Source organism: Colletotrichum truncatum (genome assembly GCF_014235925.2).
Source record: "Colletotrichum truncatum strain CMES1059 chromosome Unknown Contig_0001, whole genome shotgun sequence".
Lineage (NCBI taxonomy): Eukaryota > Fungi > Ascomycota > Sordariomycetes > Glomerellales > Glomerellaceae > Colletotrichum > Colletotrichum truncatum.
The window spans coordinates 9,786,473-9,803,453 of NW_027222398.1; the positions used below are offsets into that span (position 1 = coordinate 9,786,473).

The 16,981-nt window shown below is 49.7% G+C and overlaps 5 protein-coding genes across 5 annotated transcripts; 3 read left to right on the forward strand and 2 right to left on the reverse strand.

Moving 5' to 3' along the window:
* Positions 1–545: 545 nt before the first annotated feature.
* On the reverse strand, positions 546–2,348 carry CTRU02_202738 (uncharacterized protein; the record flags this gene model as incomplete). Its single annotated transcript, XM_036728901.1, has 1 exon — positions 546–2,348. One exon carries the CDS (start codon positions 2,346–2,348, stop codon positions 546–548), a length of 1,803 nt encoding a protein of 600 aa, XP_036579416.1.
* A 3,430-nt stretch (positions 2,349–5,778) lies between these two features.
* CTRU02_202739 (2og-fe oxygenase family protein) lies at positions 5,779–7,005 on the forward strand (the record flags this gene model as incomplete). Its single annotated transcript, XM_036728902.1, has 3 exons — positions 5,779–6,068; positions 6,130–6,196; positions 6,253–7,005. The coding sequence occupies 3 exons, from the start codon at positions 5,779–5,781 to the stop codon at positions 7,003–7,005; spliced, it is 1,110 nt and encodes a 369-aa protein (XP_036579417.1).
* Positions 7,006–7,665: 660 nt separating this feature from the next.
* CTRU02_202740 (carbohydrate esterase family 9 protein) lies at positions 7,666–10,622 on the forward strand (the record flags this gene model as incomplete). The annotated part of the gene is made up of 2 exons (XM_036728903.1): positions 7,666–8,862; positions 8,937–10,622. The coding sequence occupies 2 exons, from the start codon at positions 7,666–7,668 to the stop codon at positions 10,620–10,622; spliced, it is 2,883 nt and encodes a 960-aa protein (XP_036579418.1).
* Positions 10,623–11,334: 712 nt separating this feature from the next.
* On the forward strand, positions 11,335–12,430 carry CTRU02_202741 (Peptidase M20 domain-containing protein; the record flags this gene model as incomplete). The annotated part of the gene is made up of 2 exons (XM_036728904.2): positions 11,335–11,867; positions 11,929–12,430. 2 exons carry the CDS (start codon positions 11,335–11,337, stop codon positions 12,428–12,430), a joined length of 1,035 nt encoding a protein of 344 aa, XP_036579419.2.
* Positions 12,431–12,747: 317 nt separating this feature from the next.
* CTRU02_202742 (cytochrome P450 3A17) lies at positions 12,748–14,269 on the reverse strand (the record flags this gene model as incomplete). The annotated part of the gene is made up of 3 exons (XM_036728905.1): positions 12,748–13,012; positions 13,070–13,683; positions 13,733–14,269. The coding sequence occupies 3 exons, from the start codon at positions 14,267–14,269 to the stop codon at positions 12,748–12,750; spliced, it is 1,416 nt and encodes a 471-aa protein (XP_036579420.1).
* Positions 14,270–16,981: the final 2,712 nt, after the last annotated feature.

The window sequence follows — 16,981 nt, forward strand, 5'->3', positions numbered from 1 at the left end:
AGCGGCAGTTACTAGTTAAATCCAGTGCAGGGGATCGCGAGTTGCGACAATGTCGTTCGTCTTCCTTCGGCTCGCACGGCGGTCGATAAGTCCTTCCGGTTCCTTATGTAAGCCACCCATTCTTGCTCCACTGCTGGGCTCCGGTCCCGAATCCGGCCCCCGAATGTTATCTCGTATCGTGTTATTAAGGGAGGTAGGATAGGAAAGGACAAGTAAGATTGGGTATGGACAGTCTGGAGGCTAGGAAGAAGATAGCAAATTGGTGACACCTCGCAATGAACAGCACAAGCTCCTTTGAAGACACATGAAATCCTTTGTATATGGACAAAGGGCATTAAAGAAGCATGGGCAAGGACCAGGCACAAAGTGAATTTCTTGCAGAAAGCTCTATGCATTATCGGACTACTCTATCAAGACTGGGGCACATACGCTCCATCGCCATGGCGCAAGGCCCAGATACCAATGCATCATTGCAAAAAGTCCAAATCCATAATCATCTCGAAAAGCATCACGGTAATCATCCCAACCCAGAAGATACTAGCCATTTAAGGATAGATTCTCCAGTAGCCATCCGCCTTGCTGCCGAACTGCTCCTCGAAGTCGCAGCCGAGATAGCCCCAACCACGCATGCGTCCATGAGTGTTGTCGAGGTACTCAATGGCGCCGTCCAAGAGGCGCTCAATATCCATGTTGCCAATGTTCACGAACTGGCGGGGGCCATAGCCGAAGTGGCAAGTTTCGTACTTGGCGATTGGCGTGACCTGGACAGGATCACGACGGCCGTTGCGGACTTCCTCTTCGGAAAACTGCCAGTACATGCGTTGCGCACCAATAAAGTCGCGGAGGTGCTTGCAATCTTCGACCGTGGCGGAATCACGATGAGCACCGCCCATCCAAAGGGTGTTGGAGTTGCAACGCTTCGAGGGGCCAAGAGGAGTTTTAACGTACTCGACCCTAGAGGCAAGCTTGGTCGGGGATGTTGATAAGCCCTTGGCGTTGACTTGGAAAGTCACGTTCTTGCCATCCTGAGTTGTTGCTTCATAGTCAATCCAATGAATGCCTTCATCATCGTCGGCCGGGGTGATGGGCTCAGGAGAGTCAGCTGTGAGACGCGGGAGAGTCTCGAGCTCGCGACGGTCGAGCTGTCCGATAGGGAGACTCGGGTTACGCCAGAAGAGACGGAACTCGCCAACCCACTTCTCCTGGCTGCCGCCGATGCTACATTTGACACCCATTTTTGCCTTGGTACCACCATCTGCGGTATTGGTGGACTCCCAGCGCAGAGCTTTGTCGAGAAAGCCGGCCATGTCGCGGTTCGTGACCGTCATTTTGGCTTTGGTCGTCTTGAACATGACGCCGCATGTGCCGTGGGCTGCGAACTTGGCCCAGAAGTCGAGGTCGCGATCCTTAAACTCGACCGACGCCTTGTTGCTCTTGACGAACTCAAAGAGCTGCTCGCAATCGGACCTGCGAGGGACATTCAGCTCGTCCCAAGAGGACGACAGCCAGATCGGGTCGCAGTAGGGGCCAGTCATGTCGCCGTCGGTGTCGATGATGAATCGTTTGGCAACTGTTTGGTTAACCAAGAGACCAGAATCATTGAAGTTTTGAATCGTGCTGTTGAGAACGTAGGCAGAAGTGTCCCGAGGAACCATCTCGAGAGTATCAACGACGAGGGGTGGGATAGCCTTGGGCTCGCGGGCCTCGATTGCGTTGTGGGCAGCACTGGTTTGCGGCGCGGCGCGCTCTTGAAGTCTCCAGAACATCGCAGCCTGACCAACACCGCCATCCACAACGGCACAGTCAGCCTCGCCCGAAGCAGACATGCGACCGTCGACAGTCCACGTGTCACGACTAAGAGATCTTTCGAGAAAACGTGTAATATCTGCGCTGCTGTAGACGAGGTTGCGGCTGTAGGTTTGAGTTCGAAAGGCACAGGTCCCGACCCAGAAGATCTCTGCCCATCGTGCAAGGTCGGCATCGTGATCCTCGAAGTAGATCAGAGCGCCATAGTTCTTGAGATAATCGTGGAGAGCCTGACAGTCGTCGCGGCGAGGCATTCCAGAGCCAGCTCTTCTAGTAGCACGAACTGTGCAAAGCTCCGCGAAGCCATCGACGGGGACAATCTTGATGTGTTTGGCAAGGTGGGAGGGTGCGTTGCGCAAGTCGTTGACGATGCCAAAGCCGGTTCCAACGTTGAAGACAACATCAGAGCCGTTGGAGGCGGTGAAGGTGACCTCTCGAGAGAGGTCAGTAGGAGCAGGAAGACTGCCCGAGACGCTGGTTGGAATTAAGGCTGCGTTGATATAAGCCGCCAAGGCGACAGCAATAACGATAATCTTACGCATCGTGGAATCGCTGAATGGAGTTGTGGCGCGAGTAGAATGGAAAATTAATGATGATTCTGGGAGTTGAGGATACTCGCGAAGCAATGACGAGGGCAAGAAAGGGGAAGCTGGATTAAGACTTTGCGAAGTCGTCGAGAAGAAAGGTCGAGGAAGTGTCAACGAAGTATTTTGTTTGACAAGCAAAGACGAAGTTTGTTGTTTGTTGTGTGCGTCAAACTGTCGAGGACTTTGATGAAAAGATTGCTTGTTTAGGTTGTTGTTCAGGGCTTTTGTGACCTCACCTGACCTCAATTTTACCCCCACCAACCTGTGTTAAAATTTATTTGGTGTGAAAATCACAAAGAGAAAAGTGAGTTTGTTTGTGGGAATTGGAAATTGGAAATTGGAAGGAGCGACGTGGTGGGAGGGTGCCTTCCTCGACCTTTGCTGGCAAGTGTTAGGCAATCGCCCAGCATCAATTTGGGAAGGGGCGACTGGCGTGAAGCGTAAGAAGCAGGAACCCGAGGAGGCTGGTGGCCAGCTCACAATTAATCAACTCGCGGCTCACGCCTCATTTAACAACGGATGATTGCCTCGTATCTTATTAGAGCTGCTCTTTCATTCTGACTGCCCAGCATTGACATGGTATGTCGATGACTGAATCAGTTGCTATGGGCTTGCTTCGTTTCAACCGCCGAGAATAGCTGGCAAGGTTCATATGAGACTCACTACTTGGCAACAGATGATATGAGTATAGATGAGTGCGAGGTCTCTGGGTTATGAGTGCATTCATTGTGAACACCCTTTATCTGCTAGAATTGCTCATGTCTCAGTGCATGGAACACAGTAAATGATCACTGCCCATTTCCAATTAATATTTTATTTCATGCCATACGGCACATTTGATATGTACGACCAACCGAGGTGAATGTCTCAACCACTTGTAATGAGCAGTGTGGTCGTAACACAGTAGAAACCATCATCTTAATCTGAGTAGCTGTAAACTGTTCCTCTCATCACGTTTTAGCATGTTCATTTCATGTAAGTGCTTCGTCTGATTTTCGAACTTACAAGAGATGGAAATCTTGGCAAAATATCCAAGACTCTGGCTGTTAAGTGAGACCAATGCCTGGGGCAAAGTGCGGTGACTAAGATCCCGTTGTTACATGGGCATGACAAGACGAAGGGTGACATGGCTCAGCGAATAAGATTGTTATGCTTCGACGCCCAAGTCGACCACTCACATCTCGCAATCGTTATCAACGAATACGGAATCAAAACGAACAGCTAAGTGCGGGGGAAAGGATTTACTCCAGCTACGCTGCTACGCTGGGCATGTAAGGACCTTGGCACTTTAAATCCTACACTCTTCAAAAGTATCGAAGTATGCACCATTCTTGCAGTCCCTATTCCTATTCTTCATGTGGTCACATAGTCTCGTGGATGGTCAACAATTAGTATCTCATTCTGACAGTTACTCGTCTATCCAAGGCACGGCCACGACGTCTCACTGGAGCCAAGCCTGGCTCTAAAAGCCGCCTTGGCCGTCCAAACCAGTTGGTTTGTAATGTCTGTTTGGTTTGAAAACTTAAAGGCATACGTGAGCTTTCCAAGAACTATGGAATCCATATCTTGATTTCTCCGTTTCGTGATCGAACGTGTCTAAATGCAGCGTTAGGAGCGCCTAGATGCACTGCCCGATAGAACCTGGTCTGAGATACTGGATACTGACGTAGCTACGCCGCCTACCTAGGACCAAATGGAAAGCTGCCAAACCCAATACTTCAAGGAGCTTGATCACCCGACCAATAATGAAGGACTGCAGAGAACAACGTCGGCAACAAACCAAGAGAGTGTGAAACATGCTATGCATGCAGATCATGCATATGGACAAAACGGGTATATAAGGCGGCTGAATTGATGGAGCCATCATTGGTGCGGTCTTGTATTAATTCCTGCCTCGTGTCCAAAACAAAGGGATTGTCGCTGCGTGCCGCCGGATAAGTCAACCATATTCGTTTCATGGGACCGGGACGTTCAACTCATCGCGTGGGGGCTTCGACCGGGGGCTTTACTCCGATTATCGAACCTTTTGCCTTGTATGTACGTAAAGAGGATATTTTCCGGCCGGCTTCCTCGCCTCACGCGGCAGCCCCTCCTGTGTACCCCGCATCTCCAAAGCAAGATGAAATGGTGGCCAACCGCTAGTGTCAGATCCTAGCCAGGGGCCGTCAAGCGGCTGCTCCCGGCGGCCGCGTGGCAGTATCTCAGAATGCTGCTGAAAAGTGCACTTTTGCTGTTGTCTAACCTTGACTGACAGATTGATCTAGGTACTCTTGTGTCACCGTGGCTCATCTGTTCCTGTGTGTAATATTGGCCGACTATCGCGGCTGGTGATCATATTTCTTCAACGCCCAAATTGAAAAGAGTTGTCCCTGACCCTAGAACCCAAGAAATGGGGACAACATCCTTCTGAACTTGGACCAATGAACCAGCAACTATTTCTCAAGATGGCATCTGCCGGGCTTGGCGGTATCAATGTCGGATAAAAGGCCGACGTACGTGGTGGGATGGCATCTCGCGTCGTCTTCTACCACCCAAAGCACGTAAGAAATCTACCGAGAGCGGGGTATTGAAACGTCTGCCCAGGCCAACTGTTGAGATACACGTATCTGGCTAAACGTCTGGATATTGCTCCTTTTCAAATGGAGGATTGTTTCTTTCTTGTCTTCTTTGGGCTGGCTGGGAAACACGATGCGGCTTTTTATGGAAAGTGATAGCAAGCCAAGGAAAATGGTGCAATCCTACTCCTTGCAGGCGACGGATCGTATCCGATTGAGTAAATTAAGACATGATTACGGAGCCAAAAAGTGCTGGGCCGGGGGGAGGGGCGAGATCACCAACACCAACACCAACAGGGCGAGGCCAAGTTGCGTTCCCACTTTTGATACGGAACGGGCACCGAAGCCCAGGCGCACACACAGGTTCCCAGGAGGCCAGTCCAAGAAGCGTTCAGCGAGATTCCTTTTCGATAGTGTCTATTTGGCACAACACACATGTGATATGGAGACATGTGCCGATTGGCCCGAGACCCCGCACGTCTGCATGTAACTCTCTCAAATGGAAGCAATGTTAATCTGTAGCAACATGGAAGGAGGATAAGACAAATATTGAAATGTGAGTGGATAAAGTTCAGGGAGCCTGGCGGCTGGCTGAACGTGAGGGGCAAAATGTAGGCGGGCCTATGCAGGAGCTCCGTCTCTCGTATTCAGGGTCCAGGCCGAATGAATGTTTGAGGGGCTTATAAATATGAGGGGTCGGAGTCTTTTCAAGTAGCTTAGAAACTCAGGAAACCGTTCGTCTGCTGCTGTTGTTGTCGAATCTGGTTTCTCATCGATCTTTGAGCACTATACACCATCTCCATCTTCATATTCCACAAAGTCTGAGCATCATGGGTATCTCCACTGAAGTCCCGCAGACCGTCGAGTGGGCGGGGAAGCGTGTCCCCATCTACCCCATGGAGACGGTCGACTTCAGCCGTGTCCTCTCCCAGGAACCCGCTGAGCTCGAGAACCTGCTCCGCTGCTGCCAGCAATCCGGTTTCTTCTACCTGGACCTGAACAGCCTTGACGGCCAGAGGTTCCTCGATGACCAGCAAGAAACCCTGAAGCTCATGCACCGATACTTTGACCACCCAATTGAGGCCAAGAACGAGCTGGGCCTCGTCACCGCACACCTTGGGTTAGTTATACAACACGCAAGTCATAAATTCAATACCAACAGAAGCTAACAAATGAGATAGCTATGAGCCCGTTGGCTCCCGCACGGGCGGTCTTCCCAACACCAGAGACGGATATGAGATGTTCAAGGTAAAGCAACATTCAGTCTTTACAAACAAATTGAGTCAGTGGCTAACATTTTCAAGGTCTCCAGAGATGAGATCCAGCGCAAGGACCCCAAGTTCCCCGCCATCCTTCAAAATGACACGGACAAGAAGGTTCTCCGCAACGCCATCTCCGGCTCCAACATCGTCACCAAGGCCGTCCTCTCCGCCCTTTCCTCCGCCATGGGCCTTGTCGGCGCCGCCCGCTTCGAGAATGCCCACCGCAACGACCGTCCCTCTACTTCCACCCTGGCCATGATGCACTACGTCCCGTCAGACCCTGCCAAGGACAAGGAGATCGGCCACCAGAAGCACACCGACATCTCCTCGTTGACGCTCCTCTTCGCCGAGGAGTGGGGCCTGCAGATCCGTCCTCCCGGAACCCGCGAGTTCGGCTTCGTCGCCCCCAAGGAGGGCTGCGCCATCATCAACGTCGGCGACTCGCTGCGCTTCGCCAGTGGCCACACCTTCATGTCGTGCATCCACCGCGTTGTGCCCTTCCGCCCAGACGAGCACCGCTACTCCATCGCTTACTTCCTCCGCGCCGAGAACGAGACCATGTTCACCGACAGCGAGGGCCGTTACGTCACTGCTGGCCAGTGGCACGACGAGAAGTTCTTCCTGTTCAAGGCCACCCCCGATATCCAGGCCCTGGCCCCGCCATCCATGCTCTACGGTGGTATGTCCGCCGACGAGGAGTGGACTCCGTATGCTCAGCCCGAGCTGGCGAAGGCCAAGGTTGAGGAGGTTCAGAAGGAGCCATTGGTCAAGGAGGCTTTGGTCCAGGCTCATTAAAAGTAGATATACAGCTCGAAGAAACAGCGGATAAGTTCTACTCGTGTTTAAGATGCTGCGAGACCCGGGCTTTCTGCTGTAATATAACATGATCAAACACGAATGTTTTAGTAAACAAATGCATCGCATACTTGAATATGGTAGCACAGGTGACACAGACATTGTATTGGCACACAAATTCCTCCATTAGATCCAAAAATGACACCAAAGTCAACGCCGTCAACACCAAAATGGTCAGCACAAGCTTAGGATTTCCAGAATTCTGTCATTTGATCTTTGCTTGCCATAGATCCGTTGTGCCGGTGAGCGACTCCTTCAACATGGCTTGCCCGAATTTATACCGCAGGCGCCTTCATTCATAAGGCAGAGAGTGCAAATCTCAGAGACACGCCGTCAAGAGCCACCTAAAAGGCACGAAGATCCGAGATGGGGCAATACTAAAACCGTTTCGACGAAAGCTCAAAGTCCTCTGCAGGCCATATTTAGGCGAGCACACCCACCGCTGGCCCCCTGTATTTCATGCAGGGATGTGTCCACCGGTGTGTGTCCATCCTGGTTCTCTCTCATCGAACCCCAGCCTCACAAAAACACATCACTTCAGTCTCTGTGTTTTCTTCCACATCACCTTCTTCGTCAAATGAGGTCAACAAGAGTAATCTCATGGAGGGCGATAAGAATGAACTTCCTACGTACAGTGCCGCTATTGGCGAGGCATCAGCCCCTAGCGTGTTGAGGACACGGAACTCCGTCCTCCAACTTCCCCGCAGATCGCGAGTTCTGCGCGTATGTGGGATAGCGTGCATTGCCTTCATCGTCTACGCGCAATGGAGCTTAGTAACATCCAGCTCAAGAATTTCAGTCCCTGACGCCAACATTCATGGCCTCTCCATTCAGCAACTTCAGGAAGACCTCGACACTTGCGTCAAGTTACACAAGACACCGGTGGATCCTATCGGGTATGGTAGGGAACGAAATGCCCGCTATGTGGATGGTCATAGGCCTACAATCATCAAGAATGCGACCGTCTGGATTGGAGAACCAGCTCAAGGGACGAAAAACTTCACCTGGTCTCAAGCCGATGTCTTCATTGAGCACGGTCTCATCAAGGAAGTCGCCAAAGACATCCCAATGCACAGCCTGAGCGAAGATGTCTTGGTTTATGATGCAAAGGGTCGGCCCCTGACAAGCGGTATTATCGATATGCATAGCCATGCCGCAGTTCGGTCTTTGCCCACACTACATGGCAATGAGGATGTCAGCGAGCTATCCGCAGACATCACCCCCTATGTACGATCCATTGATGGCATCCAGCCTACGGATCACCATCTCCAGGTCATCAAGTCCGGCGGAGTGACTACATCTCTCATTCTACCTGGATCCAGTAACAACATCGGCGGCCAAGCATATGTCATCAAGCATGCTGTCGGCCAGGCCGACGGTCGCAACGAGACCAGTGTAGCCGATATGCTTGCTGACCCGGATCACACCTGGCGGTACATGAAAATGGCGTGTGGTGAAAACTCCAAGCAGATCCACGGCAAGGCCGGCGAGCGAGGTCCATACAGCCGCTTGGGTGAGAGCTGGGAGTTCAGGCGTGCATTCGAGCATGCCACTAAGCTCAAGCGTGAGCAAGATGACTGGTGCAGAGCTGCTTCCAGTTCGCTAGATAACGTGGACAAGTATCTGCCTTTTGATCTGGAATGGGAATCACTTGTCGCTCTGTTGAGAGGCCAGGTACATGTGCACACCCACTGCTATACGATCAATGACCTCGAGGCCTTTATCGATCATACAAACGAGTTCAAGTTTCCAATCAAGGCGTTTCATCACGCTCATCAGACATATCTTGTGCCAGAGGTAAGTCCAAGACTTTGCCAGTTACCTCGATCAGACTGAGCTACAGGAGTGAAACTGACTGTTGACCTTGAAAGATTCTTAAAAGAGCATGGGGAAATGACCCCCCTGCGTCAGCTCTCTTTGCCGATAACATGTGGTACAAAGCTGAGGCGGCAATCGGCTCCGAATATGCCGGCAAACGCCTCTACGACGCCGGTCTCGTTCCCATCTACGTTAGCGACAACCCTGTCCTAAACGCTCAACACGTCGTCTTCGAAGCCGCCAAAGCCTACAAGTACGGGTTGCCGTACCACGCTGCTCTCGCATCTGTCACGAGCGCTCCTGCTGAGCGTCTGGGCCTTGGCAAGCGACTGGGTAAGATCAAGCCCGGTTTTGATGCGGATATCGTGGTGTGGGATAGTGACCCGTTGAGTGTGGGCGCAAGTCCGGTCCAAGTCTGGATCGACGGCGCTGCCCAGTACGAAAATCCGATTGAGCTGAAGAAGCCCTTTGAAGGCACCATTGTGCCTGATGAAGACTTGGGTAACATTGACGAACAACCAAGAACGGTCACAGGCGACCTCGTCTTCACCAACATCTCAAGCATCCTTCTTCCCATGGATATAGATGGCTTTGCTGCCGACGGAAAGACGTACAATGTTGCTATTTCACATGGCAAGATCACATGTGTCGGGCGCTGCGATGCAGAGCTGAATGCAGCATCTAAGCTCAAGGACGCAGTAGTCCACGTGGACAATGGCTATCTTTCCCCAGCTTTCACTGCCTTCGGGTCTACTCTAGGTCTCAATTATATTGAGACAGAGAAAGCTACAGATAATGGCGCTGACGGCGGCCGTTTCAGTCGCGGCATCGACGGGCTTGCTCTTGGTACGGAAAAGCTTCGCGTTGCTTACCGTTACGGCGTCACCCGAGCCATCTCAGCGCCGAAGTTCACCGGCGGCGGGACCCACCACGGCACCAGCGCGGGGTTCTTGGCCGGAGCTGAGACCGTGCTCGACGCGGGAGCCATCTTTTCCCGAGACACTGCGCTTCACTATACCTTGGACCTCTCCGCCAAGAGTGGTGTGGCCGGAATCTCAACCATGTCCTCTGCAGTTGGTGAAATACGCCTCAAGCTGCTCGAAGCCGTGGAGTCATTAGTACGCAAAGAGACGCTCGGAATTAAAGAAAGATACTCAGAAGTCGCATTCCTGCGCAAGGTGGTTCAGGGAAAGATGCCCCTTGCTGTGACGGTACACAGTGCTGATACTATTGCGGCCTTGGTGGACGTCAAGACCTCAGTTGAGCAAGCCATGAAAGAGATTCATCTAGATGGGGTTCTCCGGCTCGTCATCATCGGAGGAGCTGAAGCACACCTAGTGGCGGATCAGCTTGCAGCAGCTGGAGTTGGCGTGGTACTTGCCCCGTTGCAATCATATGCGATTTCATGGGACCAAAGGAGAGCGCTAACCGGAGCTCCTTTAACAAATGGCACATCCATCGATGTTCTTCTCAGTGCAGGCGTTATCACTGCCCTCGGGTTAGAGGAAGACTGGCTCGTCAGAGATCTTGGTTTGCTCGCTGGCGTGGCGTACAGAAACGGAGAAGGCAGGATCAATGAGAAAGACGCCATTGATTTGGTTTCTAAGAACTTGGAAACCTTACTTGGCGTCACGGGAGATGCTCATGAGCATTTTGTTATACATCAGGGGAGTCCGCTTGACATCGGTTCCAGGGTGAAGGCTGTTAGTGACCAAACGGGTAAACTTTACGTAGGTTGACGTGATTTAATGCGTCGAAGACGTTCGCCAAATATGCGAACTCCTGAAATATGCATAGAAAAAGAACGAGGTCGATACCAAATACAGAGATTATGTTACTTGGCTGCCTTACGGATGTAGATAATATGATTTCTTGTTGTAAGGGCATTCCTTTGATCAGAGCCAGAGTCAAGGATCCGCAGCCAATATCTACTAATAGCTATTTGGTAGTTGAACCTTAATCCTGAGTTTTGAAACTCACAAACTTGGGATTTCCTTTTCTTTCTGTGACTTCTTAAGTACAAGAGGTCAAACACTCAGTAGTTGAGGTTCTACAAGCTCAACAATCTGCGTCAGCCTGCAGCCCTCAAGACCGTTACAACTATTTTTGACGCCCACAGGTCCTGGGACTCAAAAGCCGTATGTACCATATTAAATACAAGACGATTTGAAGACCATTGATTGCGCTATGCAGGCAATGGGTTTTACTCAATGAAGCACTTAAATGAGCATAGAGAAAAGTACAGTACAGCTCCCACGTCATTCACGTGACCCAAGCCGTAATTTGTATGAGTCACAAACGGAATGGTAAGCACCTCCACTTCGGGCTTGTGTAAGCAATAAAAGGGAGCGTGGCCATGGAACTTTGGTGTAATTCCACGTTTCACTGGCCTTTCAAGAACCGACAAATCGGATTTTATTTTTATTGTTGTTCAAAATGTCATCTGCTGCGATGGACCACCCGGTAGTTCAACTTTTGAAATTGTTGATGTCAATTGTCAGCACCAGCGAGCTTGAACATGACATCGGTATTATCTTGGCGGAGCACCTTCAAAGCTTAGGCTACACAGTCGAGCGCATACCAATCTCACCGGGCTCTTCTCGCCATAATGTATACGCCTACCTTGGGTCTAATCGCCAAACACGCGTGCTACTCACTGCCCATATGGACACTGTCCCGCCCCATATTCCACTGACTATCGATGGTGATATCATCCGCGGCAGGGGCTCTTCAGATGACCTTGGCCCTCTGGCAGCTCAAATTATAGCCGCAGAGGAGCTGAGAAAAGAGGGCAAGGTCCGTGAGGGAGATATCGGCCTGTTGTTCGTAGTTGGTGAAGAGAACGGCGGGCATGGAATGGTTGCGGCGAATGATATGGGAATACACTGGGAATCCGGCATTTTTGCTGAACCAACAGAGAGCAAGCTTGCAAAAGGTCACAAAGGACAAGTAGCCTTTGAAGTCATTGCCAAAGGCATTGCCTGGTAAGCCCCCTTTGAAAGCCGGCGCATGGTATTGAAAGCCGAGCTAACAATCAACCTTTAGCCACTCAGGGTATCCCCACCTGGGAAAGAGTGCTACTGCTGCGCTTCTTGCTGTACTGAATGATCTTTCTGCACAGACTTGGCCTGAATCCGAACTTCTTGGCCCTTCTACCTTCAACATTGGAACGCTTGAGGGTGGAGAGAAACATAACATCGTTGCTCCGTCAGCCAAGGCACTTTGCGAAGTCCGCATGGTTTCTGATCTGCCGGGAATCAAAGCCAAGGTTGCAGAGATTGTCTCCCGACACCCAGATGTGGAGTTAAAATTCGTCTTTGAGTATCCTGAAGCTCTCCTCGAATGGGAAATTGAAGGTTTTGAGGCCGCTCCAGTGGCGTTTGGAACCGATGTACCCAGACTCAGGGATGAATACTGTAACAACAGAGTTCTGTACGGCCCAGGATCAATTCTCGTTGCCCATGGGCCAGATGAGTATATCCGTGTCCCTGAGCTGATTGATAGCATATCAGGGAACAAAAGACTAGTCCTCCACTTCCTGCGGTGAGGGCTTGATCTCAGCGCACCGACATGCAAGTATGCACAAATTTTCTTTGGCTCAAGAAAAATGATTACATCGTCATACAAGACTGTGGGGAGAGAATCCTCACATTGTTTAGATTTTTGAATGAGTTTTATGACTTACAAGTATAGTCAAGTGCTGAGGTTATTATCGGAATGTTCTACCGAAACCGCAGATGCAGATTCATTCTATTGAACAGACAGAAGATACAATAGAATGACCTCTTTATCCACACCTTCCAGAAGGCCTTAATCCCACACTAAATCCTTACAAATCGCTTTCCCTTTGATCTTGGCTTCAACTTATGCCCCTACCAGGGTTACATCACACCGCTTTCTTTTCGGCGACAAAAGTACATAGTCAACCATGTCCATACTATCCAAAGGCATGCTTCTGCTGATGGTGGCGCCTCGACATCGTTGGAAAAAAATGGCCGTGGCAAGACGAAGCTCCATCATAGCTAGATGTTGACCAAGACACACTCTTGCACCAGCTCCAAGTGCGGCCATGGCTTGCCGCTGCTTCAAGCCAACCATGTTTGGGTTGAGATATCGATCTGCATTGAAGCTGTTGCAATGGCTTGTTAGCGTGATGAGATGTGCCTCGGGTTAGACCAAACTATACCGGTGAGGATCTGGAAAGATGTCTGGATCTCGGTGAAGAGTATAAGCAGGGCTATAAACAACTGTGCCTGATGGTATGAAGTAAGATGAGAGATTAACACCTCCAGGCGGGACTTTCCGAGGGAGGGATGATGGCACAGCTGGATATAACCTTAATGTTTCTTCAATGACAGCATTTAGAAGCGGACAGCCTTCCAGCTTTTTGTCATCGAAGTCGTCACCCAATTTTGCGATCTCTTCTTCAAGCCTTTTTTGCAGATCTTTTTGCCTCAGAACTGACCATATCAGGTATGTCAGGACAGCAGCTGTAGTATCTGACCCCGCAACCATCATGCCTGCTGCCTCAATTCGTACTGTGTCATCGCTCAGCCAAGGACGATCTTCTTTCTCACAATCAACAATCATTTCTTTGAAAAGACTGCGTGTCTTATCGTGTTGTTGCGCGAGCTGCTCCACTCCATTCTTCCCTGCGTCATCGACTTGATCAAGGCATCGACCAAGTGTCTGGAATGAAGACTTGGGAATGAGTCTGAAAATGAAATGAAGTAAGGGCAGTTCGCTTTTGAAGACGGCCCCGAGTAAAGCAGTCTCAATCGCTCTCATGTAAAGTGTGCTCTGGATCCATTTGTTAGAAAGTCTAAGACGCAGAATATTGTCAACTCACCTTTCCAAGATCGAGCATGCCAAACGACTTGCCGAACGATAACTGACTGATAATATCTGCAGCCATTAATGTCCACCACTTGTGCGTGTTTGCCGAGCCTGTTAGTGCGTCATCCCTGATCTTTGAAACGGCATGCTCAATGTTTTGCCTGATCTCGCTCTCCCAATTCTGGCGTAATGAAGCTAGAGTAAAGGATTTTTGTAAAAGCTTTCGACGCTCTTTTGCCTCATCTTTGTTCGTAATGAATGATAGCGAAAGGGCGGGCAGCTTGTCGGCGAAATCCCCAACCCATTGTGCTTTCTCAAACCCTCCCCCTACCTTATAAACCTGAAGGAAAGAGTCTAGATCGACGCATGAAATCTCGTTTGGCGCAACCCTAACAATCTTCCCATACTTTCTGTGAAGCTCATAGATGTGGTTCATTCTAGTGCCTGTCAGGCGACTTTTCTTTATGCTCCATCTGCAAAAGCGAGTATGCCACGGTCCAGGAACGTGGCTCAGTGGTGAGCGAAGTCCTTTCAGCAAAAGCTTTTCCATTTAGCTTCCGTTCATTAATAGATATCGGAGGTCCCATTACCTGAAACAGAAGAGCCAGTCCTAATGATCCAACAAGAAACAAGGCCAAGGTATCACGACTGAGGCCAATGTAAAAAACTATGACATGGCTTTCCATCTTGTCGTCGCTTTAGGTTTTGTGGCAATTTCAACAGAAAAGTCGAAACAAAATATTCTTTGGGTTATCGATCCATCACAAGTAGAGATTGATGGTTTTTATTCAAGACGTTTTGAAGTACAAACATATTCAGAAATAGTAATGCTCGAAGACGCATCGAAAAATTCTCGTAACTTCTCTATTGCTTCCTCCGCATAGGGAAGCTAATCGCTTTTAGCAAGACCTAGACCTAATATAAAATCATCTCCGAAGTTGCAGTTCCAACAGCATTAGCAATGAGACAGGAGCTGACCACTGCTGTGGATGGTCAAGTCAATGAAGCAGAACTATCGGATAGCGACATGATGCAGAGGACTAACAAAGTTAACATTGACGAATGGGGTTCTTTCGTTGGTGACCCCCTGCACTGAAGGCAGCTGGAGAGTGTGGGGAAAAGCCCTGTCTCGACCGATTAGCTGAAGAAACAAAGCGGATCTTGTTCAGCCTTAGATCCAACACTCCTGTGTATGGGGAATGGTCTGATGGGTTGGGCATACCTCGGTATGTTTGGGCACACTTGCGTAATCCGGACTTGACTACCTTACTCATGTCGTCTAGCATACTGCGCAATTTCTACAACAGCCTCCGTTCTCCGCGTTTGCCCAGAATATTGGCGCTCATTCGGGGTAAATGGTACCGGGCTGCCTTTTTGTTGTTGGTTCAATCGTTGCCTTAGCAAGGGCGTGCGAATAATCTTATGACATGTAATAATTGTATAATTATTGCCATAATATCTCTCAACCTGAAGATGGGTTTGAAAGCTACGTAACTGCAACAAGTCTAGGTGAGATGCATTCGCAGTTTGTAAATGGAGCTTATCGAAACACCGTTCTAAGGCGTATATGCAATCACCAATTGAAACATGTCGCTTGGTTAAGCAGTCTATTTAGAAAGGAACAAGGGGACTTTTTTCGGCAGTAAGGCTTCTGACAATAAAGCCTAGGCATGAAAAAGGAGCAGCTGTTACAGACAGCAGAACATCAGGAGGATGTCAAGGTTAATGATTAACCAGACAAAATACAGAAAAGCTCAATTGTGCTCCACGTCTGTCGGTGTTTGGTGTCATCGGTGTCTGCAGCGAGAGCAAGTGTGATATCAATAATGGTTGAGCTACAAGATATTAACTGTTGGCTGATTTATCATATCCAAATCGCCTAAAGAATGTGTATCAAAGTTTGGTCAACTTTCGTTTCAAGGAAGACGCAAAATATAGTTAGGGCCTCGGTTACATGGAATCATGGGCATTCGGAAGAAACTAGCACGCTGTGCTAGGCTGGATCGGAACGAAGCTCAGATGCAAACTATTACAATGTTCAGCCCTCCAAAATCGCATCTTTCTTTGTTTTAGGAAGTAGCACTTCATTTCAAGCGACCCTTGACGAATGCGGTGTCTCGTCTCACATCAGCCAGGTCGAAAAAGTCCCTTACAATCCATGTTCCAGATCCAGCAATTGGAACCGAAAGCTTCAAGACCAAAGACGTTGCTCAGCTATTAAGCGTCAACATCCGAGACTAATATGGAAAAGACATCACGTGAAATTGTGCATCCTATCACCAAAGACTGTACTCCGGCGGTCAATCTCAAGTTAAGGTTAGCAACATCTGGGTCGAACATTAACTCCCGTTTCTTGTTTGCGGGGGTGCTGCGGTTGTAAACGCTCTAAGTAAGTGTTTCTAAACTTCAGGCCAATCATAGAGTTCCATGCCGCAGAAATGGAAGGAAGATGAACCCTACAACCAGGGAATCTATATATTGATCCCGGAACCGCAAAGAAACTCGGGATCCGGTGGGTTTTCATATCGCTGGCAATCCCGCCCGGGAGCAAAGGCCAGCAACCCTCCGCATTTATATGCGTAATGACCGCACGTGGGGCCGTGCACGGTAAAAGAAGACAGGGAAGAGAGCTCCGACGGAATGGAGGACCATAAACCCCGAGAGCCCGGTCGCTTTCGACGAATGCGGTTTCATAAGTGAGATGGATGACGTCCATGACCGGAAAGGTTGCAATTCCTTTTACGCTGATTAGCCCGAGCTAGAGATAGCTCCACGCGGCTTGAGTCTGGCGAGCTTCGTCGCCGGAATCACCTCATCTCGATGTTCTTTATGCACACCAACAACACAATATGAGCAGCTTCTGACCGAAACTGCTTCAGTTTACATTATAGCCGTTGAACTGCTACCAGTAGATAAATTTAGGCAAGGTAGGGGACATGACGCACACCTCGTAGTTGCCTGGTCTTCCATCCGGCTCATCCGGGGATTCCAGATCCAATGGAGGGGATGAGCAGACAGAGTTTCATGTCGCCTTTGCTGTCCGATCATCTTGACGTCAGCTGACAATTAGCCCTGTAATGGTTAGCATGTTTGCCCGCAATGTCATTAGGTTACTGCGTTTCATTGTTTGGGTCCGTTCAACAAAAAGGCCTCCTTGTCTTCTCCCCGCTAACAAGCGTTTCCCCTCTTTGACTTATCAATCTGCATTTCCCTTGGTAGGCCATTCCATTGCAGTCGAATCCAGAAAGTAGTTTTTCTGGAA